The sequence below is a fragment of the Idiotropiscis lumnitzeri genome, chromosome 5, assembly GCF_059441095.1.
Source record: "Idiotropiscis lumnitzeri isolate Australia: NSW breed Sydney's pygmy pipehorse chromosome 5, RoL_Ilum_1.0, whole genome shotgun sequence".
Classification (NCBI taxonomy): domain Eukaryota; kingdom Metazoa; phylum Chordata; class Actinopteri; order Syngnathiformes; family Syngnathidae; genus Idiotropiscis; species Idiotropiscis lumnitzeri.
Window position 1 is genome coordinate 27,585,732 of NC_142395.1, and position 13,656 is coordinate 27,599,387.

Consider the following 13,656-nt stretch of genomic DNA (forward strand, 5'->3'; position numbering starts at 1 on the left):
TCAGAGTGCCTTTATAACTGTGAACCCATATAAACCTTACGTTATCACATACACACGACAAATTGATGGAAAGCCAGTTAGTAATTGTTTGTTCAACAATTCTTCAATTTATTTTAAAAGACAATATCTCATATGTCAATGTTTTCAAAAGTGAAGAAAATGAGCTAGAAACAAGAAGTGGATGCACACGATTTGCCCTTTGCCGGCCACATAAATTGAGATCGAGGGCCAGATCTCGCCCCCGGACCTTGAGTTTGACACCTGCCGTATAGAGAATATTGGCAATATTCTATATTCTAAATAGTTTCATTCGATTTTTTTTATTATTATCAAATTACAGAGTGCTCATACTGGGAAGAAAAAAAATACATTGACTTGCATTAGAAGAGGAATGCTGAGTGACGATTTCTTTCCGGAGACATACTCGGTATGCTCCAGTACTTGATGCTGGAGTTCCAAGTGCGACCAAGTGAGCGAGTGTGCGGCGGGAGGAGGAGGCGAGCTGCCGGGAGGGAGCCCGTTCGTCATCTTCACGCCTCCCATTGGCTGCGGCGAGATGTTGGCCGCCTCTCCGCTTCTTTTCGCTCCCTCTTCGTCAAATGTTCTCGGACCTGCCGGAGCTTGGCGATGGCTCGACAGAGGTAGCGTTCACCTGTAGATGGTACACCCCCAAATTGAAGATTTCGGATTACCGCTGGGATTAACTTCACTTGACCACGTTTTCTTTTTGTCTTTGTCGTCGTTGCGCGGAGATTGTCGTGTATTTTATTTTATTGATTTTTCCCAAATAATTTGAACCTGCATGGAGGGATGTGGGCATGGCTTGCACGAGGAGAACCAAAACTTTGGTGTCCACATGCGTGATCCTGAGCGGCATGACCAACATTGTGTGTCTGCTCTACGTCGGCTGGGTGACTAATTACATCGCCAATATTTACATCAAAGTGCCCATGCCTTTCCCCGAGAGAAAGTTCGAGGAGGGGAACAAAAGATCAGGAGATACTCTCCGGCTCATGGAGCGACTTGATCGCCTAGAGAATGTGGTTAACCAACACATACAAGGTAAATCTAATTCTATTCAATTATTAATAGTCTGCATGTTTCTTGGTGTCATGCGTGACTTCACCTGCAGTGGAAAGTTCTGAAGGTTTTTTTCAGCCTTAATTGTTGTTTTTTTTAACCGCCTCATCTGTGTTTCGACAGTTTCCAAATGAAGGGTACGGAACACGTCCCACAGCATATAAAGCAACTATAGTCTTGTATAATTATTACCTTACACCACCGGTGTCAAACTCAAGGTCCGGGGGCCAGATCCGGCCCGCTGCATCATTTTATGTGGCCCACAAAGGCAAATCATGTGTGACTTTGTGTTTCTTGCTAAAATACCAAAATTGCAAATTGTCTTCAATTTTTAATAATGTTAAATTATTGCAAGATTTTTTTTTTACCAATTGCACTTTGAAGTAGATTGAACAGTAGTTGAATAAATAGCATTTTTTTGGATTCTGCTTTTAAAAACTAGATATCCATCCATTAGTTTGTGTTGTATATGTCATAATATGAAGATGGTGGTTAAATGGGTTCACTGTCATAATGGCCCACTGAGGGAAACCAGAATTACGATGAGGCCCTCGAGAAAAATAGGTTTGACACCCCTGCCTTACACTATCCACTTGTCTTGCGGAGACTGTGATCCAATATTCCAAATTCAACCTTCAAATAAATAACTACGCTCAGTTTTAATTGGCACTGTTGATTACACTGTCGGCATCACACTGGGAACTGCTTCAAATAATTTCACAGTCAACTGTAATATGAACAATACACATAAAGTGTATTTAAAACAACCGCATAGCCAACACTACATGCCCAGCATGAGCCTGATAACGATTCTGATCATTTGAATCACTTGTGTTGGAGGAGGGAAACATCTAAAACATACAGGATATATATATATATATATTTATATATATATATACATATACAATTAATATTACTGTCATCCCGAGAGGCCAATGTTTTCTTTATACTGCCCCCTGGTGGCAGTGCGGCACGCGCACCAGAATGAGCTGCACAATGTGTATTGAAGGAGAGATTGTGACATAAACGGTTCAAATTATTGTTATTGAATTATGTCTTTGCTGCGTGTTTTTATAACATATAATATGAGTAATATTATACTTTATAAAATGTATGTAATAGTACATTACATAGGAGTTTATCTAATTAAAAAAACACATTACAGAAATGTTTTGTTTCTTGGGGCAAATTAAACTTGAATCTCAAGGCACCACTGTAATTTGAAATGAATCTCATTATTGTCGATGGGGATGTCGAGGGAGGTGCGAGTGGAACGGCGCCGTGTATTGTAGGCTGAAATGCTAAGTGCTCATCGGGTCTGAGTAACAGCCTCAAAATCAATTACAATAACATAAAGTACACCACTTGGAAGCCAGAAGTTGATTTTGTAAATGACTCCTTTCTTTGTTGATTTTTCACTGATTATATGGTGCATATTAAAATGGTTCCTCTGATTTTCAACAGTGGCACTTTTCGAGTAATTTACATAATACCTAAACTCAAAGCAGCAGTTTGTTTTTAGACAGGAAAAAAAAACTGCAGCGTGACATTCATCATCGCTTATATCACGGCATGGCACGGAAACATTTTCACAACACTTTATCGAGTACCGTGTACGTTAATGTGTCACAAGTCCATTAACCTCCACCTTCTTCATGACTTTTATGAAACCGACCGTTTAAAAATAGCTGACCACCTCTGACATGTTCCTTAGTGATCAAGATGCTTGGAATTTCTTTCACTTTTGCTCTACGGTTACTGTATGCTTGATTAGACAGAAAATTTCTTTCTGTTGTGGCTCTTTCAATTCTATTCTTGTCATGATGGTGGGGGGTCTTCGGGCAGGTCTCAAATTGAAACGGGGCTGGTGGCGAAGTGCGACGCCGACAGGAATCTATTCATGGTGTTCGGGGGCGCTTATGTTTTAAGCTAAGCTCGGCTAAACATTCTTCACCGAGCCACGTTTGCCACCTAAAAGGCTCCAGCGAGGTGTTAAGTACGGCTTTCGCTGAATTCTTTCAATTTTGCTAATTATTTTCACGTGAATGGCAGAAACACGGAGGATAAACTGAGCAATGCAATTCTTTTTTTGGGATCGTTTCCAGCCCAGAGCTCAGAATAACTCTTATAGAGGAAATGCGGACGTCTGTGCTGAGGCTGAGCGAAAACGTGACAAGATGGCGGAACAAGCAAAACTATTACAAGTGGCGCCACTAGTGATGGGTAAATGAAGCTTCAAATGTGCGTCATGAAGCAGTTGTAGTATTTTTGGACTCCTGTAGATGGCACTCTCGGTTCAACATTGGGCTGAAAGCACACTGAATTTCCCTTTTTAAAGCAACAGCGCCATCTAGAGGACTCAAAAATACAACAGCTGGTTCATGAAGCAAATTTGAAGCTTTATTTTCTCATCACTTGGCGCCACCCTCGTTAAAACGGTTCAATAAAAGCAGCCTTCATTAAGTTACACGGTAATGTCGATCAGAAGTGGCATATTGCATATATTAGTATTAAAATATATGTTACGCTAAATCAATTGAATAAATTAGCATTAAATGTGCTTTTGCAAAAGTTTTTTTGCTTATGTGAAATTACAAACATTTTGGCACTTTGTCAAATTTGTGTTGCCCCACTTTTGTAAACCAAGGTGCCTTGCCACTTAAATATAATATGAAAAATAAATGGAAAATGTGAAATATAAATCCTTGTTCTTTGAGTTCTGCAGTTTTTTGAGAAAAGTAGTATTGTTTTACTATAAAATATAAGCCAAAGTAGCGATGCATCAGATCAGAATTAGAATCAAATTGAATTGGAGTAAGCGTAACAAAGAGTAAAGAAATCAGCTTGTCAAATCATAATTTATCGGACCGAGCAGACCGAGCCAAGCGTTTCAACAACGCAAAGCGAACATAAGTTAGACTCGATGGCTTGCCGTCAGAATCCACGCCGGACGTGTGCGTGTATTTTCATGTTGCCAAATTTGCACAAATCTGGACACAAAGAGAGACATCGACATTTATTCAATGTCCTCTTCGTGTCCACATATGATAAACAACGTAGAAGTGAACAATAAAGATCAAATCTGAAATGTTATCTACACTTGCCTGTTGAGTAGGCCTGCACGGACGTTGAATGAAACGAGGGTGACTTTCACGTTAGTCCACTGGCTGCCATCCGCAGTCGTCGTCGTCGTTGTGTACGTCATCAATCACAGCTTAATTCCCATGACAAAAGAATAGCGATGACATGCTCGTCACTTGTATCGTGTGTCGGTTGAATCAGATGAGATTTACATGAAAGGCCTGATTTACTAAAAGTTTGCTTGTGCAAAAAAAAATAAATAAATAAATCAACCAACTCACTGGGAGATGTCAGGATTATGTTTGCTGAATGGGCCAAATTGTTGCGCAATTTGTTTTATAAAATACTGTGAAGCAAATATATACGTTTAGCAAGTGCAATGTGTTTCATCAAACTTGAGAGGAATTGTGGTGGCTGGTTTTGCGTATTTTGAGGCTGCGTCTAAAATTCCAGTGTGACAGACACCGATGTGTGTAACGATGACTACAATTGTTGTGGCAAAAACAAAAAAAGAGGCGATGGTTCAGTTCTTTTCCGTTGGTGTAAATATTTTTGCAATGCCAGAAACAAAAATTTGTGAGGCTGTGAATGATATAAAGGCTGCCTGGGAGCGAGTCACAAGAAGGAGTCATGCCATATGCCGGTGACAAAACTTCACATTTTCTTGCGTCCGGCTCATTTTAGCACACGGTGGAAATTGCCACATTGTGTTTTTATGCGAGAAGATTCCCACACACTTGGGACGAAAATATCGCTTTTATGTGTTTGCTTGCTTCTTTGAACAACTTGGTAATATGTTTGTTTGCCTCTTCCACTGACACTTCCTATTCCATCACCTCAAACGTCATTTTGCGCGTGCGGTGCTCTCCCAAATTTTCCATCATAAATACTATCAGCAGTATGTAAAGTGCAAATTAACAACTCTATTAAATATGGCAGTTGCTAACACTTTTAAAAATGCTGTCAAAAATCCAAATGTGCAACAAGTGTTTTCTTCCGAGTTCACTCCACTCAATTGTCTCTTTCTGTCATCTTTCCATTCAGGTGTGAAATTTCACCCGCTTCCATTTAAATTTAATTCAGCTGCTTTATTGTTTTTTTTTGCATGTGATAACTAACACCAAGAGGTGTTAGTCATCTTGTTGTCGCATCATCTTCTTTTTGTGCTACCTTTAGAAGTAGGACAATTAGTTTGGTCCATGCCTTTTTGCATTTCAAAGACTTTCACTCTCTCTCTATCTCAGCAGCACGTGCACAGTCACTCGCTTCTTCTTCTTGGCTGTTGTGGATGCCTGCTTTGGTTCTGTTGTATTTCATAAATGCCAGTCAAAGTGCCGGGGCGCAACAGGGATCACATTCATACCAACTATATATTAGCTGCAGTTTTTTCCGCCTTCAGTGTTTGTTGACATAACTATGGGTGGGATGAGTCAAGCTTCCTCACGCTTTTTTCAACGCCGTCTTTGCATTATTACATGTCACTTTGAGGACAGGCCACAGTCTGGATCTTCCGTTTAATTGCCCCCAGAGCATGTATTGAAGCTATTAGTAATAGTTGCCAGCGGCATCAACAGCGACCACCATTAGTGCTCTTTCGCAAAGTCGACCTTAAAATGCATTTTTTGCTTGTTTCGGGACTGGAAATGTTCTCATTTTAGTCTGACCCAACCTGTGACTTCTACACAAAAGGACGATAAACGCATCTCAACTCATTCACTACCAGCAGAGTTAAACAAAAAAAAAAAAAAAAAAAAAGGATCTTTGATGTCTTTAGCCGTCAATGGTCGTTAATGAGTTAATTTTAGTGTGCCGATATTGAAGAGCATGTAAAGAACATTAATTGTCGTTGTTTCGCTGCGGCTTTTGAAGAAAAAAAGGTTTGTGGCGTCAGATGCACAGTGTGGGAGGAGAAGCACGACGTGACATTGCAAAGTGTCCCGTTGCCACGACAAAGCAACATGGCAACAGCACCTAAGCTATTTGAACTCCATCTTTTATCACATTGGAGTCAGGCTGAGGGGAATTTATTGGCTAGTTAGACAGTGCAGGTTCACACACGCCCACCATGAGCTCGCTGCTCATTGCCAAGAGTTCTGGAAAAATTTCGCAGCTCTGTGTCTGCGCTTTGCGGGCAATCCGGAGAACATTGCGTCCTTTGTGTCACTCACTGTTTATTGGGAAAATAGGGAGTAGATTTTAATTTGCAATCATTTAGTGGAGGGCATGGCCTGGCAGCACGGATTCGGGAAATCTTTGTGTTCTGTTCTTAGGAGTTTCATTTAAATTGATCATTCGTATGAATGTTTTTGTTTGTCGTTTTAATTGGTGGGAGTTTTCTCTCCATTGCGTGTGTAGTACAAACTTGTTATGGATGCTGACGGTTATTTGTTTGCTTTTCGGACTCTGTCTGATTTTTGTATGTATTCACGGTTAATCATTCATACGATTGGTTTGTTTTTACCAACGTGGCCCATATTTTAATGATGAAAAAAAAAATCATAACATACATAAAATTAGTCTTCAAAAATAGTGAAAATTCAGTCCAAAATCAGAAATCAACCCAAATTCAAGGTCTGCTCAAGTAAAAATTGTCAACTTTTCTGAACTGGAATATGGATGCGATTTTCGAGTTCACATTTGAAATAGTTTTGGGAAATCGTGGAAGTCGTGTCCTCCCGGCCAAAGAGGAAAATGCTGAAAGGTACTTTGAAGCAACATTGCTGCCATCCAAGCTGCGTCTTTTTCATGAACGCTCATGCTTATTTCAGCAAGACAATTAAGTCCAAAGCACATTCTGCACATGTTACCATAGCGTGGCTTCTTAGTAAAGAAGTGCGGCTACCAGACTGGACTGCCTCTCATTGAAAAGCGTAAAACACGACAACGGAGACTTTAGACTATTGAACGGTTGAAGCTGTACATCGAGCAGGAATGGCAAAGAATTCAAATACAAAGCTTCATGAATTAGTGTCGGCAGTTCCCAAACGTTTGAATGTTGTCAATCGAAAAAACAATGAAACACATTGGTAAATAACAGCTAATTTGGAGCCGGCTAGAGCCATAAAATTAAAAGTTGAAGAAATAAAATAAAGTACAGGTTGAACATAATTTCCAAATCATTGTAATCTGTTTTTATTTACCGTATTTTCCGGACTATGAGCCGCTACCTTTTTCCTAGATTTTGAACCTGGCAGCTAATACAAAGTTGCGGCTTTTCTGTGGATTTTTTTTTCACCAGTAGGGGGCGCTCTATAGTTCAGAAAATACACTAAATAAATCGTGATTTTTTTTCTCTTGGTTATGTTCTGTTTTAATTAGCAAAATTGTATATTGTTTTTTTTTTTATTTGTTTGTTTTTCCCCCCCAAAATGTGTTGGGGGAGGGGCCAAGCCAAATCCCAAACGTGTCTCCCAAAAATCAGGATAAAAACTACCCTCAACTGAGTACTCCACATTTCTAAGTCTTTGCATAGATTTTCAAATCCGTACATGATCAAGTATTTAGAAAACAAATCCTTGACTCACTTTTATGCCCTCGTACGTATTTGCATTCAGGCGTTTTTTTAGAATTTTTAGAATTCCTGCAATCTGTAACCCAAATGCAATGCCCGAGATGATTTGGAAACGCTGTCTTCACAGAGATGCTCCAGTGGAGCGTGTCTGGAATCAAATTTTCCACTGTCTGTGCGCTTGCATCACAACTGATCAGGTGATGCGGTGGACTTGAGGCAAGTGACGTCCCCCCGTTGACGATCTAATTGCTTTGGGAAAATCAAACGGGAACAGCATTTCTCATTTTCAATACGCTGTCGGTCGACCGAATACAACTTTTGTTCTCTGCAGTCCATGACTGTTTGATTTAAATATCAATTACATTTGCTGACTCTTTTTGATGATGAGGTTATTGTATCAATAAAATTATATACTTGGCCATTACGCCAACAGGAAGGAAAAAAGGAGGAAGAGACTGAGGTGGGCGGAACATTTCTCAGGTCAAAGTTCACGCCGATCACGAAAGTCTCTGCTTGCTCACCACCTTTGTTCTCGTTCATGAGCGGAATGAACAGAAGGCGTCTACCCAAAACAACCTGTCTGGCCAAGATAAAGAGTTAAGATTCATGGTCAGCCCAAGTCGTATTTTGTCGCTCCTGGAAAACGCCGCCTCATTGAGACCGATATCCAACCGCCACTTGCTCCTGATGGTGTCGTTATCGTGAAGTTAAGAGATTTCCCTTGGCTGACATTCCCTTCGAGATTCGTGACGTCCAAAGATCCTCGCATTCTTGTCTTCCTATTTCTAAAGCACCGATAGCGATCATGATGTACAAATAACGGATGAGACACATGTTGGCGTGACAGATTTTTTTCCAGCAAAACCCAACCTTCATTAAGTCGCAGTTGCTTTGACCACGAAGGATTTGTCTTCCATTGTGTTGCCTGATTGAACGGCCAGGAGGCTTGCGGTACCGCAACGATGATTTATCCCCAAATGATTGTGACGGTTCCAAAGATGGCTTCCAGCAAAGCGGCCCATCACATCAGTACAGAAGCTCCGTTAATCAGCATTTCCACTCGCGCTCCGAGGACGTTTGTATTGGAGCGTTTTATCTGCTGCTATTTTGGAGAACCGTGATGGCTAAATCACCGGAATAAATTAGCAAAATCAGACAAGTGAGTGTGTCTCCGTGTGTGCGCGTGTGTATTGTTCCGTTGTTGTGCACGAATTGGAATTCAACTTGCTCAAGTAAGAGCTTTGCACGTGCCTCATTCCCTTTGAAGCGCTCGGTCCGATCGAGCGTAGCCAAAAGACTCATTTGTTCCTTTGGAAAGAGACACAATCATGTTTCTTCCAGAATTACCGCTCGCTTTTTTTTTTTTACTCGTAAATCAACACCTTGGGGTCATTTTAGTTCGTCGCAGCTTCAAAAGTAGAGATGGAGGATTTAAATAAAGTGCACCGCTTGACCCGCTGCCAGAAGGGACGCCGGTGATTGAGCATCAACTAATATGCTGTTTAAAAAAAAAAATAACGACACGACATCGTTGAGGGGAAGTTTAAGCGACGGTACGCCCGCATGGGCCCCACTTGTCTAAAGTCAGTATTCTGTTGAATATTGCTTTAGTGGAGAAAGATTTAAAGCAAGCTGTCAAACTCATTTTTGTGGACGGGCCACATCGTAGTTCTGGTTGCCCTGAGAGGGCCGTTACGACCGTGAACCCATATAAATGTATGATCACCTTTCGTTGTCAAGTACACGCAACAAATTGAAATCAGAAGCCAGTAAGTCATTGTTTGCTCAACACTTTTTCAATTTATTTTAAAAGGGGAGGATTGGTCACAAATATCTCGTATCTCAATGTTGTGCAGAATTTGCAAGTTGACGCACATGATTTGCCCTACGTGGGCCACATAAAATGAGGTCGCGGGCCAGATCTGGCCCCCGGGCCTTGAGTTTGACACCTGTGACTTAAAGGGACAGTGCTGAACTCATTTCTGATTTCTGATTTCTGTTAGAATGCAACGTCCTGAGTTTGAAGTACGCGCAATATGTTGCCTAAAGTCTCACAAGAGTTTCTAGAGAGGAAAGCAGTGTGCTGTTTTTTTCTTTTTTTTTGTCATTTTTTTTCTTTCGCGGGAATGGTTTATTTTAGTCTTCTGCATTTCAAATTTTTCATTAACTCCAAAAAATTAAATTAAATTAAAAAATAATAAGAATTTTAAATATATATAAATAAATAATGATAATTTTATATATATATATATACATATATATATATATAGTCTTTACCTACGCTATGTAATAAAATCCAAAAAATGGTTGCTGTGCTTGTGGATACTAACCAGGAGGCACTCTTCCGTATTTATTAGAACGAATCCACAGAGGCAACCCAATAAATATGCTTCATCGTATATAAAAAGCCTGTGTGAATGTTCTGACTTGTTAATAGCTTCGTGTTTATGTTCTTGCCTTTATGTGAGTGAAATCATATTGCGGAGATTGATTAGGTGTTTGTCATTACCTCGAGATTTTCCTCCAGTTTGAAATTCATTTGACTTTCGTTGCTACAAAGATGGTGCTCTCCATTTATTAAAAGTCTGAATCATCCGCCGGTACGGCAGCCTGGAGGCAGTAACGTCGACGCTTTGACGGAGAGTGTCTGGGGTGATGAGTGCAAAGTGGGGTAGAAATTTGGTTCAATTGAAACTGCAGGAATATGGAGGCACTGGAGGATGTTTGCTAATGAAAACAATTAATTACATTGAATCCAGCCGAGAAAATCATGACGGAGTGCAAATCAGGCATAAAGTAGCAATTCAGCAAATGTCCCTTGGCAAATTCGACAAAATAAAGTTCCCCAGTGCACATATTCTCAATTTGCTTTGCTCTTTTTCGACATGCAACAACAATATGAATTCATTTGTTCGACAGAAATATGCACTTTGGAATATTTTTACTTTGATTGTGTTCACTGTATGAGCCAAGGAAAATGGAAAATACCTAAAGCCACTTGTAAACAGAGCGTCATTTCAAAATGTAAATTTATCAATCAGCGCTATCAATACTGAGGGCACGATGACCGTAATTTCAGGCGTATAATAAGCAATCACCCCCGGTATTATAAAACACTTAATATTTTTTTTTTCACATTTAAATCTCACATGTAAATTTTTTTAGTTGTCTGGTCAGACCAAAAATTGATCAATTTCCCGAGAAAGAAAGCAAAAATTGCATTTGAGCATTTTGGCATTTCCGTATTTTCCAGACTATAAATTGCACTGGCATATAAGCCGCAGAAACTCAGCTAAAAAAAACATATCAAAGCCGCACCAGACTATAAGCCGCAGTTTTCTATGCAGAAAAAAATGAGTTGTTTACGGCATGTACAGAACGATTTTGTACTGTGAATGCACATCAAGGTTCATAAAGAAATTGTTAAAACAGTGCCTTTGAACACACCAACAACTTAAAACAGAACCGACCCAAGAGAAGAAAAAAAAAAAGATTTATTTAGTGTATTTTCTGAACTATTGAGCGCCCCTAGTGGTGAAAGAAAAAAACACAGAAAAGCTGCACAGTTGTATTAGCCGCGTGGTTCAAAATCCAAGAAAAATAATAGCGGTTTATACGCGGGAAAATACGGTAATGAGATGAAATATTTTTCAACATTTTATCGTTTAAAATTACATTAATTGGTGTTTAAATTAAATTAAAAAAGAATTTGCAGGGCATGTGAAGTAATAATTAAATTAATTTGGGGCAATGTTTGTCAGATGTGAATAGCCACGTCTAACACAATTTCAAAAAGTGTCTGCTTTCCTTCAAAATGTTTTCAATATTTGTCAGCAGTGATTTTAGTTCACATTCCTCCTCTGCCCGTGTTTTCATGATTAATGTCGCAAAGTGTATAAGTGGGCTACATCTCCAACACCCCCGTGCAATTATGTTCAATCTTTTCATCTTCTGCATGAACAAGTGTACGCTGTCATTTCCTCGCAGCGCACCGCACTCAAGACGTCTCTCGGAGTTGAAACCTGAATGTCTGATGCAATTTGTCACACACACTACCAGACCATGAAATACTATCCAAGCAAAGGTTAATTTTATGCCGAAGCTGCAAATAGACTTGTCGGAAGCGCATTAAACCTGGGGGATTTGTTGGCTGAATGATGCCAAAAAATGATGAATATTTGCATTTTTTTCATTTATTTATCGTTAGTAAATATGAACATTTAGCTAAACGGGGAAAACAGGAGAATATTCTAAACATAAAATGCTCTTCTGAACTTGATTTATCCAACGTGTGCATATAGAACCTTTCTTGCATAGCCAATGGTTCTACAATTTGTAATTTGCCCCAAATTATCAGAAACATTTTAGACCTGATAGCAGGGGAAAAAGTGCTGCCCTCTTATTTTTCATCCCACTCCCTGATGGAATTTTCTGACAAAGCAAACATAAAACAAAGTCGCATATTTAAAACAACCACATACCTGTGCCTTAGGGAAGTCTGCGAACTTAATGCTAAGCCATACATCATAGATTATAGACAAAGACTATTTGAACACAAGAGGTATAGCAACACATGTAGACAGACAATATAACAATAATCACGGGCATATATTCTATATTCTGGTTTTATCATTAAGCTGGGAAAGTAAAAAACACACAATTGCCAGCGGACGGCAGCAATCGGTCTGTTTCGGAAATCTCGGGAAATGTGACCATTACAAAAATCTTGGGATTGATTAAAGTGTTTTTCACGGTAAAGCTGCGACAAAGAGTGGAACAGAATAGAGATTACTGAAATGATTTCAATTTAGAAGTAGAAGCGATGATGTAATGTACATTACATACACACATGCATGGCACGATGTACACACACACACGCACACCCCCGCACACACACGCACACACAACTAAACGCTACTACCACTGATGAGCGTGGAATCAATTTGTGGAGTTTGTCAAATAGAAAAAAAAATGTTACTTGGGTGATATTTGTGAATACATTCTACATATTTTCATTGTAGCTGTTGGAATTTTTGGCATCCCTAAAACAAAGATTCTTAGCATAAAAGTTGCTGTTGTGCATAAAATAGAGCTTTTCACAAAAAGCTTTTTTTTAGTACAAAATAGGTGATTTGGGTGAAACCAACTCATATTCTATTACTGACTCCTAAAAAATAGAATAAGGCAAAAAACAAACTTTTTTAGTGTGATGGAAGAAGAGACTCTAATCTTTCTTTTGGTGGATTCTGTGTTTAAATCATCACAAAACACAATATTCTTTGAGCCGAGCGAGATCAGTCAGACTGTTCAAAATTGGCTGGCACTCAGTAGGTCGTCTTTGAAAATGTTATGCGGGGGACAATTGAACCTAGAACAGATTGTTTCCGATGAGAATTGTTATAATATATACATATTGTTTGATCAAATCTGAGTTGAGGGTCAATAAGCGTCCTGCGACGTCATTTGACTGCGAGCACGGTAATTGACAAATGACAAATTTGTGTTTGCTATTCGATTGCTTCTCTTTTACATTTTGAATACAAAATAGACTTTTGACATCTGCAGTAGTGAATGACAGATATGCTTTTTTTTTCAGGGCCGATACCGATAATGAGTGGGCATGGAGGCCGATAACCGATATTTTACGCCGATATTCATTGGTTGAAAAAAAGGGGGAAATGGCGTCAAAACTTTAAAAAATAAAAACTCCAAAACTTGACTTAGTTTATATGCCTTTAAGCACATGTTTATTAAACAACTTTAGTGATTTACAACATGTTAAAGCTTTTTCAGATCTTAGAAAATAGAAGACTTAATTTTAAAAGTCTAATAAAGAGTGCGTGAAGCTCCCAGGCTCAGCTGCATGTCTTAAAGTTTACAACGGCAAATATGTTCTATAAATTGTGAGTTGTAATATACTGACATTCATCAAATTTGGGCAAAGTCTGTTGTAGTGCGTGTAACTCGACGTGAAAAAGCAAACA

At 39.3% G+C, this 13,656-nt stretch overlaps 1 protein-coding gene across 1 annotated transcript in view; it reads left to right on the top strand.

Moving 5' to 3' along the window:
- The first annotated feature begins 547 nt into the window (after window positions 1-547).
- galnt18b (UDP-N-acetyl-alpha-D-galactosamine:polypeptide N-acetylgalactosaminyltransferase 18b) overlaps window positions 548-13,656 on the top strand; it is a 69,225-nt gene continuing 56,116 nt past the window's right edge. Inside the window, exon 1 of the mRNA XM_088296528.1 lies at window positions 548-1,062. Within this exon, the coding sequence (XP_088152654.1) occupies window positions 819-1,062 (244 nt within the window). The 5' untranslated portion in view covers window positions 548-818. The remainder of the gene's footprint in view (window positions 1,063-13,656) is intronic.